Here is a 20,453-nt window from a genome sequence, read left to right as displayed (position 1 = left end):
CCCTGCAACATCACCAACGTGTCCTCCCATTCAGTAAGTTCTTGCTCCATTTGTTTACTCACCCCACAAGCAGTACCAATGCACACCCCCTCAAAACCGCCTTCAGCGATTCCCATTCCGTACCTCTAGAATAAGTAGTGGACCAGTTTAGGTCCAAATAGTCTTTGCTAGGCACTGCCACCTTATCACGACATCCATCATCTTCCAGAAAGCCCACAGGCATTCTCCAACTACGTGTTAGCTCAGTATTATCGGGTCCGCACCGCAGCTGCATCAACACAGGTCCATGATCAGACAAGGACCTGCCCAGATGACCAACGTCCAAAATCTGTGATGAGTTCATGCCACCCAGGAGAAACCGATCAAGCCTACTATGTGTGTTATGCGTCTTAGAGTGACATGTATACTCCCTGCCCTCCGGGTGTAGTACCCTCCTTGCATCCCATAGCCCCAAATTGTGCATTACCTCCACAAGGGATCTCGTCATCAGTGGTTTGGTCCCCAATCTGGGCAGTAGACAATCCTTTTTGCCATCCAGGTAACAGTTATAATCACCTGCCCAAATAAGAGGCGCATCCATCCCATCCCCTATAATCTCAGGGATACCATCATAAAAGGAGGGATCATCCACATTAGGGGCATAACTAGTCAGAATGGTAAGGGACTCCCCGTCTAACGTGCCTTGCACAAGCACATACCTCCCCTTGACATCCACCTCACTGTAGACATGGGTAAAGGGAACCCCAGGGGCGATCCATATCATCACCCCTCTCACATAAGAGGAGAAAGACGAGGAGAACATCTGACCCCGCCATTACTTCGCTAACCTTTGAGTTTCCTCCTCAGTCATATGCATCTCCTGGAGACAGGCTATATGAACCTTATGACGTTTCAAAAAGGAATGCACCCTCTACCGTGTGGTGTAATTCTTCAACCCCCTAACGTTCCACGTCAGTATTTTAATCTGCCGTCCCATACCAAATAGGTTTTCCCTTCCAGTCCCACCTGCCCCTCCTCCCTTTCCTCTCTGCCAGGGAGTTAAACAGAATGAGAGTCCATTCCATCTCCTGCACACACACATGCACTGCTATTATAACCTGAAAACATTCACACAACGGACCAACCAAACAACCCAAATCCCCAGTTCCCACCCTGGATGAACAGTAATTTAAACACATCAAACCATACTATAGATCCATACATATGATTGCTGCCAGGACAACAGCCTAATCCCCAACTCCCCCGCTACAAGGTCCTACCACGACTGTGGAGTGACCACCCCCCGACCACAACAGTTTTGTAGTTGAGTACCTACTCACAGAATGCAAAAAACGGCATGTTCCCCCATCACACAACTTATGTGCAAATTGAAAGTTTAACAGTGCCCCTGTATAGCAGACACCCCAACAACATTCCAGGCGCCATCCATGGAGATCCAGGCCTTCCATTAAGAGAGCACGACGTCGGCATTCAAAAGTCAGATAACAGGTCAAGTGTCCACCGGGAGCGACTCCACACCCAGAACCATTGCTCCCATCGATCCATCAGTTGAACCAGGAGTTACCACAACCATTGTCCCTTCTTGTTGAATCTCGACTCTGGTCGGAGCAACGATGTCCACTATCTGGTCTGCAGTGCCCTCCAGCTGTTTCTGCCCACGAGATCTCCAATTCAGGCTGGCCGGGCCCAAAGGGCAATGGACAGGTAAACCAGTCCTCTCCATCCTCCTAGGGGCAACTTTGTCCCATATCTTCAGCCACCTCAAAACCTCCTCTGGTCGATCAAAAAAGTGGGATTTCCCCCCCAGATATCACCTTCAGGCATGCCGGGTATAGCAACATGTACCTGATGTTCATGGCACGGAGTTTGGCTTTCACCACCATAAACCCCTTCATAGAGGTCTGAACCCTGTTCGTATAGTCAGGATAAATGGAGATTTTACAATTCTCAAAAAACAATCTCTCTGACTCACAGGCTGCCCTCAGGATACTGTCCCTATCCTTATAATTCAGTAGTCTGGCAATAATAGCTCTCGGGGGTGCCCAGGGACGAGGCAGCACCACCAGGGCTCTGTGACCTCGCTCCACCTCAAACACCCTGGAGAATCCAACCGGTTGCAACACATCCTTTATCCAGCTTTCCATGAAGCCTCACACCTTGGCTCCCTCCGCACGTCCAGGGATCCCCAGCAAATGGATATTATTCTGATGTGACCTGCCCTCTGCATTCTCCAATCTGTTACCCAACCTTCCGACCGTGGAACTGACCTGCACCATCGGTTTGCGCAGAGAGCCCACCTCGGTCTGCAGCTCCATTATGGAACCCTCTGCTACCTTGACCTTCTCAGAGACCTTCCTGAGTTCTGCCCGCAGGAGATTTACCTCCACTGTTTCTATTTTCCCCTCAAGGGCCTCCCTGGAGCCCTGTATAGCTGCAAGAAGTTCCGCTCGCAAAGGCTCACCGGTGGACCCGGGCACACCCAGAACATCCTTGGGCCCCCCAGACTGTGTCTGGCACTGCAGCAGGGGCACTGGCGTGGGATATTGGTCAATGGTATTCCCCTGCGATGTCGTCATCAGTCGGTGCCGCCCCATACCGCAGCCGGCAAGGGACCACACAGCGTCCGCACCACGAGTAGCCCTGATGAGGAGCAGCAGCACCTGACAAATACAGCCCCACTCGAAGCAGCAGGAGCAGTCTCTTGGCTGTGCTCCACGTCAGCCACATGGCGTTGTTATCATAAACAAGCCGCCCCGGGGTCAGTATGTTCAGTCTTCCCCATAAGTCCCAAGTTGCAAATTCCATACAACTGTACCAGGCAGGCCCACAACTGGGCTACGAGCGCTTCACTGGCCAGCCAAGTCACCACTCCAGAGCCCGCAGCTCAACCATGCAGGCAGCACCATTGTTTATCCAGAAGCTACAAGCTGCTCCTTCACTGCCCCCACTCAGCCGATCCAGAGTCTGTTGCCAGGTCCCCGCTCCTCACCGTGCACCAGGATGAACAGGGAGACCCAGGCAAGGCCCTCCGCACGTGCTCGAATGCACAGGCCTGCTCCAACGCCAGGCCGCAGTGCCCCGGCAACCGGGTCCGCCCACGCCGTAGCTCCGCGATCTCACCAGGCCAGCCGATCCAGGAGTCCTCCACTTGGGGGGGGGGCAATCACCCCCCCCGCCTATGCCGTTTCAAGCGCAGCACGCCCAGCGGGGCCTTCGGGCACACACCTCCATGTCATGCAGCCCAGAAATTTCAGGCTGATCCGCTCGGTCCGAGAGCGTCGGACTTAAGCCCTCAATCCAGGCACCGAGGGCGTCTGCAATGTCCGGGCACCTTCCCCTGCCGTGGGGAGAAACTTGCGATCTCAGGTAGGCCAGGATATTATACAGGATTAGGCCGGGAAGTGGGAGCTCACCAAGATGTCTCCTGCCGGTCATCTTGCTTGGCCACACCCCCTTTGATCCCGCCAAACTTTAAATCGGGCCCTCTGTTTCTGTTCCATGCTAATTTCTACCCTACAAAGAGATTTAGGGCCTCATTACGAGTTTGGTGGAGGGGATACTCCATCACAAAAGTGACGGATATCCTGTCCGCCGTATTACAAATTCCATAGGATATAATGGAACTTATAATACAGCAGATAAGTTATCTGTCATGTTTGTGATGGAGTAATCCCTTCTGCCAAGCTTATAATCAGGCCCTTAATTTTTCTTGGGTAGATGTTTATTCGTGACCAGTTTCAGGATGAGAATTGGTTTCAAAAACATTTATGGATACCCACAAACAAGATCGTTTGTGGATTGAGCACAAACTTTCAGTGCATGCCTTCCGTGAAATGCATGTCTGTATCTTTGGTAGTAGATTTACTGATATGAAAATCGCCACAAACCTTATGTACGAAAAAATTTAAAAGTATGGTCCGAGATAAACATTTTTTTTTCTATTCATAAACATTCCCAGTAGCGCACCTCAAAAAAAGCAGGAGATGCTACATTCCAACTCCTCTACTGGGAATCTCAAGTAACCCTTACAAGGGCTCCTATTTCCCCTGGTGCGGAATTCTAAATATCATCGATCTCCACACAGGGTTAATAGACCTTCTCATGCAACAAATGCACATTGTTTTTCCAACGGGAAAAATATTTACAGTAGTTCCATTTTGCGAAAGCACTTTCCTGACTTCTCATGCACATCCACAAGTTATCTGTTCTCCTTCCCTTATTGGAGGGGAGTTGACTTGAGTAAATCTCCAATTCTGGGGTAGAAAGGGGTCTCAGAAGAGTTTAGGAACATCTACGAACATACATGTTTGGAAGCACTCCCAAACTTCCAAGGCAAATTAGTCCTTGAATCTCCCTCTTTCCATCCCTGAAATGGGATTTATTACTGTGGATGTCTCCATACTTGTGGCAGAGAAGTTCACAGTAGTAAATGCATTTACACCCAAAAGAAATCCTTTGTGAATTCTTGATGGACGTAAAATAGGTATTTTCAGCCAAAACCTTAGCTTAAAGAAAACTTTGGGAATAGATGCCCCAGGTATAAATATTTTTACGTGTGTGCAAGCACATTTTTGAGACCGTTAAAAGTGATTTTACAGTTGTAAAAAAGGCCATCTGAAATGCTAAGCGACATTTACACATGATTATAGATTTGTGGATTGGGCCATTTTACTTTGTTGCGTGAGTAGCCAACAGCTGGAAGCAGCAGGGACATTAGTGGGTCTTCCTTTTCTCTACATCGATGCTCGTCGGAGTGCTCTGTTTTCTTGCTCAGGAAAGGCATCCCATGTCCTGTCCTAACCTGCACATCAGTGTCAGCATCCAGGTAAGCCCTGGCAGGTCGGCCATCCTGATTCAGACTTTGCCTTAAGCGCATTCTTTATTTATAAAGAAAGCTGCTATTAATTGTCTGTGTTAGTTTATGCGAAGGTTTTCAGGTTGATGTCTGTTTTAATGTATGATTCATTACTTAGTAGTGTAGGTAGGAATGTATGTGAAGCTGTTTATGTAGGTGTTAGCTGTTAGTGCTGCTGCATATAGGCCCTTGATTGTGATGTATAGCTTGTAGATGGAAAAAGTTGTAGCACTGTCGCGAATAGGGGGCAATAGGCACTACAGATGGCAGTGTAGGAGGTCTATAAAGTGGGGATGCTCGGTGATGTAGGCTGTATTTGGTGTAATATAGGTTGCAGATGGTGGAATAGACTATAGGAGTATAGCACAAGTGGTGCATAGAGTACGAGTAGTCAGCTATAGTTTTAGGTGATGTGTGTAATGAGTGGTGGTACATGGTGCACTAGATTTAGAGTGTAGGTGTTAAATATATAGATTCTAGGTGAAGTAGGGTATTTGCCATGGTGTGGGATTTAAATGATTGGGTGTTGTGTTGGTGTGTAGTAGATGTCCTTTGTAGCTGGTGTTATGGGGAGAAATTATAGTAGGTAGCAAATCATTATAAAAAGTGATGCAATGATTTGCTACCTACTATAATTTCTCCCCATAACACCAACTACAAAGGACATCTACTACACTCCAACACTACATATTTGTGTCTCTGCTCATAAACTTGACTGATGATGAATGCGGTCCATCTTGGTAACTTTCCTATTGGCTGCACTAAATCGGGCTTTCTCCTTCTGGAGCTGTGTCCTCTAGAAAGAAATACAGGTCTCGAGATGCATCCTCCAGAACCGGACACAATAGTTTAGATAAAACCCATGCAGCTTTAGCAAATTCTCCAGATGATGCCTCAGAAAATAGACACTGCCCTAGGTGAGATCTTGATTCGAATTATTTATTTTTTTGTTTTTTTATATTGTGCAAAATGTGTTGTCAAAGAGTTTTGCTATCCTAGATGGAAAGATTATGGCTCAGTGGTCGTAGAGAAGGTTTGTATTCACACTGATAGAGGAGAAATCTCAAAGTACCAAGAAAGGCTCCATTGCCAATAAAGGGTTGGTCTCGGGGAAAAAGGTAAGTATGAGATTACCGCTGAAGAATATGGTTATGAGCTTCATTTCTCTTTAACAAGAGTTTTAAGAGATTTTTAGAATTATGCTACGGTGCCTATTGAGGGTCCAATCAGTTGCAGAATTAGTCTCTGTGTGCTCTTTTGGCTATTTCACCATGTGTTTTTTTGTTTTGCATTTATTATTATTTTTTTTGCATTTATGAGGACAGAATAGATTTGCACTGTTAGATCTGAGAATCTGAGCTCAACACAACACTTCAAGCGTGACATCAGGACCTGGACAAAATACGCCAGATAAACCTTCTGCAGCTGGAGCCAAGTTGCAGAAGGCAGGGTCGGCTTTAGAGTTAGAAGCGCCTGATGCAACAGTCTTTTTTGGGGCTCCTGCCCCCAATAACCTCCATCTTCATGCAGTCCCTCACTACCACCCTCAAATAGTGTCACTCATCTCTTCACAGCCCCTTTCTCACACGCATTTCTTTTGTTTTATAGTGCTACTCATATCAACCCTGGGGTGCCAGAGCACTTTACATTATGCACGCATTATAAAGAGGCAATGAATCTTACGTGTGTAAATCATTGTATATGAAATATTACACAAACAATGAGGACCGCCGTTCTGTGATCTGCATGGTACAGGTTCTTTGCAGCAGGCATCTTAATCCTCAGCGCTACTTTAAGATGAGTAAAAACTGCCACTAGACAAAACTTAGGGCTTACGACATTGGCGGATGGGCTACTCCATCTCAAAAGTGACGGATATCCCGTCCTCTGTATTACCAGTTCCATTATATTCTATGGAACGTATAAAACGGCGGGCGGGATCTCCGTCACTTTTGTGGCGGAGAAGCCCATCCTCCAAGGTCGTAATCAGGCCTTTAATCTCTCTCCACCAGAAACAGTAATCATCTGCATTATCTCAACATTTTTTATTGTTGCCTGAAAACACACTCTGGACATGCAAGGAAACAGCAAGTAATTTTAAAACCAAAAGTTATTTCTGAAACACTGCCTCTCTGGAGGTGAGCACCAGTAGCGGCTGCATCGGTCGGACCGCACTAAAGCCGGCCATGGCAGAAGGAAACCAAAACTCAAAAAAATACTGCATAGGTCATCCATAACAGTACACACAAACTCAAGAAGAAACTTCAGCAATGATTTTATGCATGTGCCATAGTTTACGTCAGGAACGGCAAGGGTGGGAGCACAAGCATCAGGGCACTACGCTTCAATGTGAGCGGGCATGAAAATGCATATTATCCGAGAAGATACATGAGCAATTTTGTACAATTCTTCTGTCTCACTCATCTTCCACCAAGAATGTGAACCAACAACTCATTGGAGTTGACACATTCATCTAACATTGGAACGTATTCATTCACACTACTAAAAGCAGAGCCTCACAAAATGAATCAAAACCGTTTGGAAAATCAGCCCAAATTAACAAAATTACCTGATGCCATACCTATGCTAAGAACAGACTAGTGCGCCAAGCAGTAAGGCAGAGCGGATGCACCAGTACTCTGCCCTGTGTTTTACTCACTACATCAAGAGTGGTACAGGCAATATAATCCTCAAGGTCCATGGCAGTACAAAAATCAGCTCAATGGAAAGAAAAAGGGCCTTAATTAGACTTAGGTGGAAAAGGTTATCTTCTATGAACGTGACAGAATGCCTTGTCCTTCAAACTCATGGTCCCTCTGGTCTATTTAGAGGCGGATGAACTACCAAGTTTCCACCAGCAGATCCTCTGCTAGCTCCAACGCTGGAAACCTCTGAATGACAGCCTGACTGATATTGGGCATTCTGTAAAAGTAACTCAGACCATCTGCCCCTAGGATACAATTTTTGTCTATTTGGGAATCGTCAAAAAAGCCTGGCAGTCCCAAACAAGAAAGCAAACAAACAACACAGACAGGAAGAAAACTTCTAGCAAGTCAGGGAAATTTACTTTTTTGTTTTTCAAAAACTAGATTTTGCTTTGGGACACTGAGCCTGATTTAAATTTCGGAGCATGGGTTACTCAGTCACAACAGTGACAGATAACCCATCTGCCAAAATACAAATCCCATTGTATCCTATGGGATTTATATTTCGGCAGATGGAATATCCGTCACCATTTTGACAGAGTAACCCATCCGCCTAAATCTAAATCAGGCCCTTTGTTTTTGAATAACATAAAATGTTCCTGAGTGGTCCATTTAACAGGGAAGCTGCTCAACAAACCTCCAGTGCCTTCAATGAGGCTGCCTCATCAGCGGCTAAGTTTAAGTCACAGAGATGCCCACCTGCATGAAGAAGAACCTTAAGCGTGACAGTTGGTCTTCCACAAAGGCAGCAAAGTAAATCCCGCTGCTGCCCTGGAGGTCCTGCTGACTGATCACCAACCTCTAAACAAGGCTCTATGGGGCAGATTTAAGGAAAGTGGTGCTGCACTTTACTTGCTCCCCTTTGCGCACCCCTACCGCCACCATGTGTGCGCCATAGCTAAGATACGGCGCACCATGGCACAGGGTAGGGGGCAAAAGCGGCAACATTTTTGACGCTATTGATGTAATGTTCAGGGTTAGTGCCAAAACTTTGGCGCTAACCCTGAACAGTACATAGGGGCCCATTGTAAACATTGGTGTGCCCCCTTTTAACGCCTGTTCTGAGCAGGCATTAAAAGTGCTGAAAAAATGGCACAAAAAAAATCTCTTCGATTTCTTTGTGCCATTTTTTCAGCCGCCTCTAATGGGAGACAGCCCCCTATGAATACATTATGCCTGGTGCAGGCATAATGTAGCGCAAAGGGTTACAAAGTGGCGCAGTGCATGCATTGCGTCACTTTAAAAATCTGGTGCAGGGAAAAGGCCACCTTAGCGTCAAAAATAGATGCTAAGGTGGCACTAAAGTGGCTCTAGGCCGTCTTAAATCAGGGCCTTTGTGCTTTATACCTCAGGGAGTGATTGTCAGTTATTCATATGCATACTACACTCCCAATGTTCCTTAGTTTGCAGATCTGGGTGAGAGGTGTCAGCACAAGGGCCAAGCTGCAAAAGTGATTTTTACCTCAGATATGGAAAAGCAACAGTAGTACAAGGGCCTCCTACCCAGAATAACAAAGTGATTATTGCTTTGTGGAAAAGTAGTGACAATTCACACATCCGAGCACTGCAAAGACTATGTACTATTGGGTTTCGCTCAGGATGAGCAGTGGCAGCACAGGCGTCCCTACAATGAGCGGTCAAAGTGCGCTATTCCTTGAATACGGAGAGGCAGAGACAGCCCAAGTGCCTGAACACTGCCTACACCATGGGGTATATTTATGAGATGCTTGTGCCACCGGAGTATCACTTTTTTGACACTCCGACAGCGCAAGCCTCTCAGCCGTATCTATGAGGCCACACAAAGCCAATTTTCATGGCTTTCCATGGCCTCATTGATATGGAGTAAGGCAAAGCAGCCTAAGTCACTGCGTTGCCTTTGTGCGGGGGGTGTTCCTTGGGTGTTGGGGTGGTTTTTACCACACAACCCCCATGGATTTTGACGCTGCCCCAGATTTACTTAATGGCATAAACCCGAGGCAGTGCTAAACTATTACACCTTCCCAGGGGTGGCGGAACGATCATAAATATTTTTACTTCTCCTCCTTTTTTCTTCTTTCTGTGTGCTGCATTCTCTTTTCGGATTATTTTTGTGCAAGATGGTGCCCCTTCCTGTACAAAAACAATCCTGCATGCAACGCAGACACCCTTGCACCATGGTGCAACAGTGCCTGAGTTGGCACCAGGCAGCAAATTGTGTGCCTGTGCAGGCGGGAAAGGACAAGAATGCACCATGTTTCATTAATATGGTGCATTCATGCCCCTTCACATTGGAGTAGGGCAGTGCAGTAAGAAGACTTGTGGTGCTGCCCTACGCCAATGGATCATAAATATGGGCCCATGTATTTTTATCCTTACGTCTGCAGTGACAATGACGAGTGAATCTGCACACTGTACTCCTAGTAGGTCAATACATATATGCTAGTCCACAGAGCACTTTATTCGAGGTTCTGATGACAGCTGGCTTGATGGCAAAGAAGTCTACTGCACAGACTAGGAAACAGTCCTCTTTGACGAGTAGAGAACTGGTCTTGTCAAATCTGTAGCTCTGAATGAACATATGGCCTTCAGCACTTTCAGACACTTATGTGTATGGCCAAAGCCATTGAAAGGCCAGTAGCATTGGGGCAAAGTCAATCATGCCATTAGGGAGTCATCACTATGTCAGTGACATAGTGAGTTCCGATATGAAAGGCCAGGAATCGGAGCAGAGCCCGTCACATGTCAGCTGCCATAGGCCTCTACAGTATCCTCGACTAGGTTCCTCACTATGAGTTACCTGCTATTTGCAGGGTCCTAACTCCACACCTGTAATTAAAGCTTAAAGCTATCAACTGTTTTTTGCGGCCAGTAAAATTGTGTCTGATGTTCGCAAGCCAGGATAAACCAGGTGCAAAAACACTGGGCCATGCTTGACTGGACAAAGCACACTTATATACCGGAATCCCCTCTCCCTGACCGATAATTAAAGGTGGGTGAGCCAGCAAATTAATAGGGAGAGTCGAGCCAGAGCCGAGACAAGGGTATGGCTTGGCTTAAAGAGCCATAACAAGAGCCGACCTGTCGACATGTTTAGCATGTAAATTGTGTAACAAATGGCATGTGAAAATATGATTAAGAGTCTTCAAATTTCAAAAAAGTGTGCTTCTTCACCTTGTGGAAACATTTCACTTAAGAACATTAGACTGCATCACTGCATTGAGTGTTTTTTTTTTTTAGAAGTGACAGTTTCAAAACATGCGCTTAGAACAATTCATGTCGCCCTCCCTTGCTAACCATGATGCTATTAGTGATGCAACAGAAAAGTTAAGTGTCATGTGCCTCCCATACGTGGCCTAGGGTGTTATTACAAATAAAACCTATGTCAAAGTCTATTAAAACATGTGCAAGAGAGGAATTTATACAGCACACATCCTGAACTGAACCATTTCAAAGTGTTCTCAAATGTGATGATAAAGTAAAGGACTCGTGAATTAAGGTAACTGCTTAGGATCACAAAATGTGCTTAAGCAGAGAAGCCAGCATTGATCCCATGTTTCCCGGTTGCGCAATTCAGCCACAAGATGCATATCTCTTGCTTCCCTTTTACATCAGAGGTTAATGCTTTGTCTTTAATCTGAGAGGCGCTACATCAGCACACTCTGTTGAATAAATACAGACACCACATAATATATCATGTTGAATCAAAATAGGTCCTAGAAAATGTTGTCTTGAGTACTGGGTCTGGAGCACCAGAAACCACATGAAAGCTCGGCTCGTTTTAGGCTCCAAGAGAAACTCCAACTGAGTCAGAGTTAGGCTTGTGGCTTGAGCCAGGCTTGGCCTTTCAGTGGCCCCAACTCATCTACTTGTAATGCCGGCCTCTGAGTTGTCTTTATTAACCCCACCAGGCAAGCACTGCTGTTGTAGGGTTGTTTGACTTCTTTGATTAGGTAATACTGCAAAACAATGCTGGTTCAGGGAGGCGTAGGTTGCTTCATTAGCTCTTACAAGACCAACACACAAGATCCAGATGCCTGAAGGTTTTCTCTTGGGTTTTCTAGTCTCTCTTTGGTCTCTCTTTGTGGTATTTCTTAAATACCCCCTGGTTTTCCGTCATGTCATTATTTCTTCTTTGTCATTCATTGCCCAGCCACACCAACACCAGGCTTAAAGCAGAAGGTATTCTATGTCCTATTTTTGCTCTCCCATTTCCCAGAACCCCACATGAACATTCCATTCATAGGTCTAGCAAAGCCCTTTTGTTAGTTGTTGCCTCAGCCCTTGAGTGGTTGTCTTCTTTGGGGACAGAGCCTTATGTGCCTGATGGGTGCACTGCTGTGCCAGGGCACTGCTCACCACTATGCCCCCGCAGCTCATTGAAAGGCCTCTTGTTTGGGCTGTTGGCACCTGGGCTGGTAGCACACTGGAATGTCATCTATTACTGGTTATTGCAAAAGTCTGAATGTTTCAGTGGCACTTCTGGACAAATAAACAGTGTTTCGAGAAAATGTGGTGTTTTTCACTCCTCTGCTGGGAACCTTCCAAAAAATCACTTATTTTTGCATTTACTCTCGGCTTATGTTACTCTTCCCCATGTGTTTTGACCAAAACTTAGAAGAGCTCTGCTAACTACTTCCATATGCGCCTGACACACTAATAAAGAATCACCGAACAACAACCCCAAGGAGCCACCTGTGATCACAGAACGTCCTTGAGAAATATGTATCTTTTACTCAACAAAGTCAAGTTCGAAGTTTAAGAAACCATTCTGAGCTGTTAGTACAAACTTTGAATCTAAAAATTGGAGGTTCTTCTGTAGAAATACCAAAAGCCCACATTGTTGTGTGCGCCCTGATTCAGTGTAAAATGCCTTCTTAAAGGGAATCAGGAGGCTTTTGAAGCTGTAAATGCTAGTGGGGAAGGTTCCTTAATATTGTGCACATTTTACATGCGATGTTTTCATGCACCCCAACATTGGTCCTTATATAGAGTTTGACAGATGTCACTCACCGTCAAAATGTGGAGGATGTCCCATCTGCAGCATTAAAAGTACACTGCAGCCTATGGCACTTATAATATGGCAGACGGGATATCTGCCATTTTTTAAAAAGACTATCCCACCTGCCGAACTCTGAATAAAGTCCATACACATTGTGCTTATTAAAATCATTTGAGCTTTATTATTATTAACACTGATGGTTCCCAAGCTAACTGATACACTCCTTTTATTGTTGAAGGTTTTTGGGTGCAAATGCCTCATTTAAAGTTGTTTGCCTTTTGATTCAAATGCATTTGACTTCTCTCAAACACCCATGTGAAGAATCAGGTGGGCTTTTCTTGTGATCCAGACAGAAAAGGAAGGACGTCATGCTTGGAAATATCCCGTTCATACCAACTTAGGGTTCCAGCAAAGAATAATCTCCACCTTATGGTTGTGGTGGCAAGCAAATAAAGGTGTAGGCCCCTGCAGCAGGCATACAGTTTGCACCAATGCCCTTCTCCTGTGGTCCTTATGAAGCTGCCTCAAAACAGTGTAATGGCAGTGAAACATGTCCACCCTATCCATAAGCAGAGACAACATGTGATATGCCATGGTTTTAACATGTGCAGGTTGTGTATAGAGCTGACACATTTTTACTCCCCCACTATTCTGGTTTTTACTTGTTGAGGACACACGCATGCACCTACAGTGGTCCATTTTCATCACAATAGATGAGGGAGAGGATTATAGGACATATAAATAATGTCAACTAAAGCGGGTAGCTGTCAAAAGTATTACACTGCTTCTAGGAGGGTTAGTGTACCGCCCACTCACTGTCATAGCGTCAGTTGCACATGCGAGAATTTGGTGTTAGGGACAAAGCTGGTGACTTTAAAACTGGGGCACAAGGTTTGATTCTCAGCGTTGGCTGAAGATCCTGTGATTCTGAGCAAATCACATAATCTCTTTGTGCCTAAAACAAATGAATGCCACCTTGTGTACTACAACTGGTGCTCATGTAAAGCGCTCCAATACCTGCGCGTCGAGCTTGTGCTATGTAAAATGGCAAAAAAGATGTCCCTATCAATCAGAGAAGCACACAATAATAGGAAGCGATGGATGCAATTAAACACTTGGGCCAGATTTAGAGTTTGCTGGACAAGGTACTCCATCACAATTGTGATGGATATACAGACAGACAAAAATGTGATGGATATACCATCCGAATCATAGGTGACATAGTACATAATGCACCTGTAATAAGGCAGAAGGGTTATTTGTCATGTTTGTGATGCAGTAATCCGAGCTCCAAACTCTAAGTCTGGCCTTTACTGTGTTCCCATTGTTGCTCCCATGATGAGTTGCCCTAATAAATGTATCACTGCCTACACTGATATGTTCTAATTAATAAAGAGACATATCCTAATTTTAGTGGGTAGCATGCAAAGTTGCAGAGATTAACCATAATTAAACTAATGTCGCCTAAATGCACTTCCATTTCTTCCAGTGTGAAACCTATCGCCATACCTACTTTCTATACAGGACCTTGATTAACTTAAGTTGATTTTGGTGAAGGTGTCCTAGGGCGGGTTTTCCCTCGCACTACTTTGTCTAAAGATATTATTCATATCTTAAACCATGAAGGAGAGTTTTATTGCCGTCTTAAGGCAGGACAAAGCCTTTCTTAATCAGGCCTATCACTACTGACTTAAAACAGTGTGAAAACTGCATAAAGTCTCAAAAAATTCCTTTGAAGTTAAATGCTGCCTGTATCCCAGTGTCAGCCAGCACACCTGCAAGCTCATGCTGTTTTAGCCCCTCTGGCAGATCCTGTGCCTGGCAGAAGTCATGCAGCCTATCACTACTGTTGTGCTCCCAGAGCACTGCTAGAGCTCTCTATCTAGCAAACCCTGCATCTGCCACTGCACATGCAGCCTCTCACTGCTGCAGTGTACCAGGACCACTGCTCAAACTCAGGAGCATATTTACAAGCCCCATGTGCCGCTGCAGCATCACATTTTTTTATGCTGTGGCAGCGCACACTGCAAAACCATATGTACGAGGCCATGCAAGGCCACTTTGCCCGGCTTTTCATGGCCTGATAGATATGGAGTAAGGCAAGACAGCGCAAGTCACTGCGTCGCCTTACTCTGCATCCAGGAGGCTTCCCATGGGCGCTGCAGTAGGTTTTCCCATCAACACCCATGATTTGGACGCTGCCCCAGATTTACTTAATGATGCAAACCTGGGACTGCTCCAAACCCTTACGCATCTCCAGGGGTGATATAATGAGGAGAAATATTTTTATTTCTCCTCCTGTTTTCCTCTTTCCATGTCTGCTGCATTCTGCAGCACTCATAGAAAGAGGAATATGCCTCTCTGGATTGTTTTTGTGCAGGAAGGTCAGGAATGCGCCGTACTTCATAAATGAGGTGCATTCCGGTTTTTCACATTGGCTTGGGCAGCGCACCAAGCACTGCACAATCTGTGGTAAATATGCCCCTCAGTGTCTATCAACACTGTATCTGCTACTGCTCACTGGCCTCTCACTGATGCAAAGAAACAGGTGTATTGCTGAAGCTCGTTCTATAGGTCAGTCCCTGCGCCTGGAAGAGCTCACACTGCCTCTCACTGCACCAGGGGAACTGCTAAACCTCTGCGTCCATCACAGCACGCACCTGCAGATTTCAAGGAGCCTCTCACTGCTGCACTGTACCGAGGGTCCTGCTAGAGCTCTCTCCTTTTCAACTATGTAGCAGAGCTGATGGGGTGTCTCGCTGCTTCTAGGCACCGGGGCGCTGCTAAAGCTGTATCTATAAACTCCATGTATGACAGAGCTCTTTGAGCCTCTCACTGCTGCAGTGCACCATGGGCACAGTGACAGCTCCAAATCAACTCAATGCTCCCATACAGTCTTTGTCTGGCAGACCTTATTCGGCCTCCCGGTGCTGCAGTGCACCAAGAGCACTGCTAAAACTCTATCAAACCCTATGTCTGGCAAAGCTCACGTAGTTTCTCACTGCACTACTGTAATGCACCAGGGGCACTGCTAGAGGTCTGCATCTATCAAAGCTTGTGTTTCTTCTAGCTCATTCAGTCTTTCACAGCTGCAGTAAAGCAGGTGGGCTGCTAAAGCTCCCTATCAAATCCTGTGGCTGACATTGCTCATGCGGCCTCTCTCTGCTGCCGTGCACCCGGAGCACTGCTAGAAGGCTTTGCCTAGCAACCCCTCCAGCTGGCAAAGCTCATTCAGGTTCTCACTGAGTTCTTCAGTGCGCTGGGGGCATTGCTAAAGCTCTATAGATACCAAAACCTGTGTGTATCAGAGCTCGTGCAGTCTCCCAGTTCCGCAGTATCCTTCACTGCTGAACTTCCCTATCCACCAAACCCTGAATCTGGTAGAAGCCTTTCACTGCTGCACTGCACAAGGAGCACTGCTAGTGTGCTGCCTTTAACTACTGCAGTGTGCCAGGGGCACTGCTAGAGTGTGTGGCCTTTAAGTACTGCAGTGCACCAGGTGCACTGCTATAGTCTTCTGCCTTTAACTACTGCAGTGCTCCAGGGGCATTGCCAGAGCGTGCTGCCTTTAACTACTGCAGTGCACCAGGGGCGCTGCTAGTATTGTGTGTATCCTTCATAACCTGCATCTGTCAGAAATCATTCGGCCCCCATCTCTGCAGTACACAAGGAGCACTGCTCTGCCTCTAAAGATGGTGCACCTTGCGGTGTTCATTAAGCCTCTCTTTGCTGCAGTGTACCAGGAGCACTGCTAGTAGGTTATGCTTAACAAACCGTCCAGCTAGCAAAGCTCATTCAGCCTCTGGCATCTTCAGTGCTCTGGGGGCAATGCTAAAGCTCTGTAACTAACAAATCCTGTGTCTGACAGCGCTCACAGTTTTGCAGTGAACCACGGGCACCACAGGACTTCTCTATCCATCAAACCCAGAATCTGGTTGATGCCTTTCGCTGCTGCACTGCATCAGGGACACTACTATAGTGTGCTGCCTTTAACTACTGCAGTGCATCAGGGGCACTGCTAGAGTTTGCTGCCTTTCACTACTGCAGTGCATTAGGGCCACTGCTAGAGTGTGCTGCCTTTAAATACTGCAGTGCACCAGGTGCACTGCTAGAGTGTTCTGTCTTTAACTACTGCAGTGCATCTGGGGCACTGCTAGAATGTTCTGTCTTTAACTACTGCATTGCCCAACGGGCACTGCTAGTGCTCTGTGTCTATCAAACCCTGCATCTGTCAGAGATCATTCGGCCTCCACTGCTGCAGTACATAAGGAGCACTGCTAGTGCACTGCCTCTATCAGTCCCAGTGCCTGGCAGTACTCATTCAGCCTCTCGTTGATGCAGGGCACAGGAGCTCGCTCTGTAGCCGTCAGTCTCTGCATCTGCCAGAGATCATTAGCCCTCTCACCTCTGCAGTACTCAAGGGGCACTAGAAATGTCTGCACCTATCAAATCATGCACGTGACAGAGCTTTCAGACTCTGCTTCAGTGCAGCTGGGGCATTGCAGAAGCTCTGTATCGATCAAACCCTGTGCACGGTAGCGGTCTTTTAACCCTCACTGCTGCAATGCTCCAGGAGCACTGTTAAGGCTCTGCATCTATCAAATCCTAGTTTATTCCGTCTCCCATTAATGTATTAAACCAGGGGAACGGCTAAAGCTCTGCGCCTGACAGAGTCCTTCTAGACCCCCATGTCTCAAGGGCACTGCTAAAGCTCCGTATCCATCAAACCGACTCTCGCTGCATAAGTCAACCAGGAACACTTCTAAAACTGTCTATCATCCCTTCACGTCTGGTGGGGGTAATTCAGTCTCTCGCTGCAGCAGTGCACTGTTGTCAGTGCTTCAAGCTCTGTAAATATCAACCTTAAAGTTTAGCAGAGGACACGCAAATGAGTCCTGCTCCAGTGCACGAAGGGTACTGCTAAAGCTCTACACCGCACAAATCTAGCGCCTGGCAGAGCCATTCACTGCTTCAGTGCACCAGTGGCACTTAAAATGCTGTATACCCTAAGCTGCCAGAGCTCTTGCCATCTACAGAGTACCACTGGCGTAGCGAGAAGCCGATCTCCTAAGACCTCACACTGCTGCAGCGTGCCAGTGGCACTTCTGAACCTCGAAACCAATGCGACAGAGTCAGACCCGCTAAGCTCGCACACTGCTCCAGTGCGCCGGGAGCGCCGCGCGAGCTCTGCATCTAACCAGCTGAGTGCCTGACAGCGTCCTTTCAGAAGCCGTGCACTGCTCCGGCTAAACTGCGGCACTGCTAATGCTCTGCTCCAGGCAACCTCTGGCAGGAAGCGCTCGTGTACTCGCACACGGGTGCCAGGTACCCTCTTAACCCAGTGACGGACTGAGTTCATATGTTCACACTACCACAGAGGTCTGTGCCCCTAAAACGTTCGGGCCGGGTTTCTACAGCTTGCCTCTCACTCCTGCAGTGCATTGGAGGCACTGCCAGAGCTGCGCCCCTTTTGCCAGGTAAAACTCATTCGCCTTCACCCTCTTTGTTGCTGCAGTGCACTGCTAGAGCTCTATATCCACCAAAGCAATACAGTGCAATGTTCCGATGTCATCAATTTTAGGCAGAGTTCCTAAGTCATCCCGCTGCTCCAGACCACGCACTATGAACGCTGCCAAGTCACTGTACCCACCTAACCCTGTGCCAAGCACACCTCTGAGCCTCACACTGCTCGAGTGAGGACGAAACAGCGGAGGCGCTCAGTCCCTGTGTAACTCTGTGCCAGTGGTTGCTGCTGCAGCCCCACACTGCTCCAGCAAAGAGGCACTGCCCCCAGTCTCTTCCCATGTAAGTCCGTGCCAGGCAGAGTTCCCGAACTTTCCACTGCTTCAGCGAAGAACAGCTTCGCTTAGGCTCTTTGTCGCACACTGCTCCAGTGAGGAAAAAACGCGCCTAAGGCTATGGGCTAGTGTAGTCCCCTGCCTCACACTGCACCAGTGAAGAGAAGCACCACTAAAGCTCTGCCAGTGTAGCCCCGTGCCAGTTACAGATTCCATAGCCTCACACTGCTCCAGTGAGGAAGAGCACCAGTGTAGCCCTGTGCCAGTCACAGAAATCACAACTCCAGCGAAGAAGAGGACCGCTAGGGCTCTGCCAGTGTAGCCTTGTGCCAGTCACAGCAATCGCAGCCTCACACTGCTCCAGTGAAGAAGAGCGCCGCTAAGGCTCTGCCAGTGTAGCCCTTTGCCAGTCACAGCAATCACAACTCCAGCGAAGAAGAGCGCCGCTAGCACTCTGCCAGTGTAGTCCTGTGCCAGTCACAGCTACCTACGCCCCACACTGCTTCAGTGAAGAAGAGCGCCGCTAGGGCTCTGCCAGTGTAGCCCTGTGCCAGTCACAGCTAACAATGCCTCACACTGCTCCAGTGAAGAAGAGCACCACTAGGGCTCTGCCAGTGTAGCCCTGTGCCAGGCACAGCTAACAATGCCTCACACTGCTCCAGTGAAAAAGAGCACCGATAGGGCTCTGCCAGTGTAGCCCTGTGCCAGTCAGAGCAATCGCAGCCTCACATTGCTCCAGTGAAGAAGGGCACCGCTAGGGTTCTGCCAGTGTAGCGCTGTGCCTGTCACAGCAATCGCAGTCTCACACTGCTCCAGTGAAGAAGAGCACCGCTGGGCTCTGCCAGTGTAGCGCTGTGCCAGTCACAGCACCCACAGCTTCACACTGCTCCACTAAAAAATAGGCGCTTACAGCAATGTGCGCCAACGCAAGCCTTTGTCAGGTAAAACTTTTCAGACCCACGGTTTTCCAGTGCAGAAAAGACCGCCAAAGCAGAGAGTGCCAATATAACCCGCTGCCCGTCAGAGTTCCCGCGGTTGCAGCTTGACATCGTTCCAGTCTCCAAAGAGTACTGCTAATGCCCTGACCCAGGCTGCAGCTCCCTCGCACAGTAGCAACAAACCAACATTACCATATTTGCACTCTTTAATCGTTATCATGATATCTGATTAACACAATTATTTGTACAGCGCGGAAACGTCCACTGGAGTATTGTTCTTGGCACTATGAACGGTGAGTATAAACAAACTGAAGCCACTTACTTGTCTAAAATAAAGTATAGATCGAATCCTCCATAGCAGGATGGCCCTCCTTTTCCCCCATTTGCGTCTTGACCTTCACATGCCAGCATCAGGAATGCGGCTAGGAGCAGACATGGCTTGCCGACACGCATGGCAATGCCGCGCACCCCCGCCATCGTACCTGGTGACGAGCGACACGATGGGCAGCAATTCCGAGACAAAGAGAAGGGAGAATTGATCACACGCTCCCGGAAAAACAGAGAACCTTTAAAAATCCAGTGCAACTTTTCCAAAAGTGGGGCACACGTCTTCCTAAAATTCAAGTATAACTTTTCCGCAAATTCAACTTTTCCTGGAACTTTCCCACAACAGTTCTGCTCTCCTTCCTCGGCGGACCCGTCGAATCCCGGCTCCGTGAGTTTGCACGACTTTCGGCAGCCCTACTTGGCTATGGTTCCCCTTCTGAGCCAAGTTCGCATTTCACCAGAATGAGCACAGCGTGTTAAAATTGTTCTTTGCTGTGCTTTGTTTGGTTTAAAGGGACCTGACATCTGCTGCACGCTCCCCCGGGCACAGCGTCAAGTCTGTGTTTTGCTAACAGGGCAAAGTATTTCCTGACAAGCCTTGCGTGGGTCCAAGATCTGAAGGGATGCATATTCTCCCCATCCTAATGTTGTCCCTCCATTCTATAAGGCGGTTGAAAACTCAAAGAGCGCCATCTCCTGGCTTCGCCAGGGTCTGACAAGATCAGTGGTGTAACGCAAAATGGATGGGTCGCCATGAAGACTGTAATTGTATTTGAATTTATATAGCGTCTACTACCCCAGGTGAGGTGTTCAAGCGCTTTGCGCCGAGCAGCATGCTACTCTGGAACCCAA

General features: G+C 47.4%; 1 protein-coding gene across 1 annotated transcript in view; it reads right to left on the bottom strand.

Moving 5' to 3' along the window:
• ANTXR1 (ANTXR cell adhesion molecule 1) overlaps nt 1–20,224 on the bottom strand; it is a 398,881-nt gene extending 378,657 nt beyond the window's left edge. The window contains exon 1 of the mRNA XM_069214185.1: nt 19,597–20,224. Within this exon, the coding sequence (XP_069070286.1) occupies nt 19,597–19,751 (155 nt within the window). The 5' untranslated portion in view covers nt 19,752–20,224. The remainder of the gene's footprint in view (nt 1–19,596) is intronic.
• Nucleotides 20,225–20,453: the final 229 nt, after the last annotated feature.

Source organism: Pleurodeles waltl, chromosome 11, assembly GCF_031143425.1.
Source record: "Pleurodeles waltl isolate 20211129_DDA chromosome 11, aPleWal1.hap1.20221129, whole genome shotgun sequence".
NCBI classification, from domain to species: Eukaryota; Metazoa; Chordata; class Amphibia; order Caudata; family Salamandridae; genus Pleurodeles; species Pleurodeles waltl.
The sequence above is the reverse complement of the archived record's forward strand: the minus strand, read 5'-3'. Positions and strand labels throughout refer to the sequence as shown.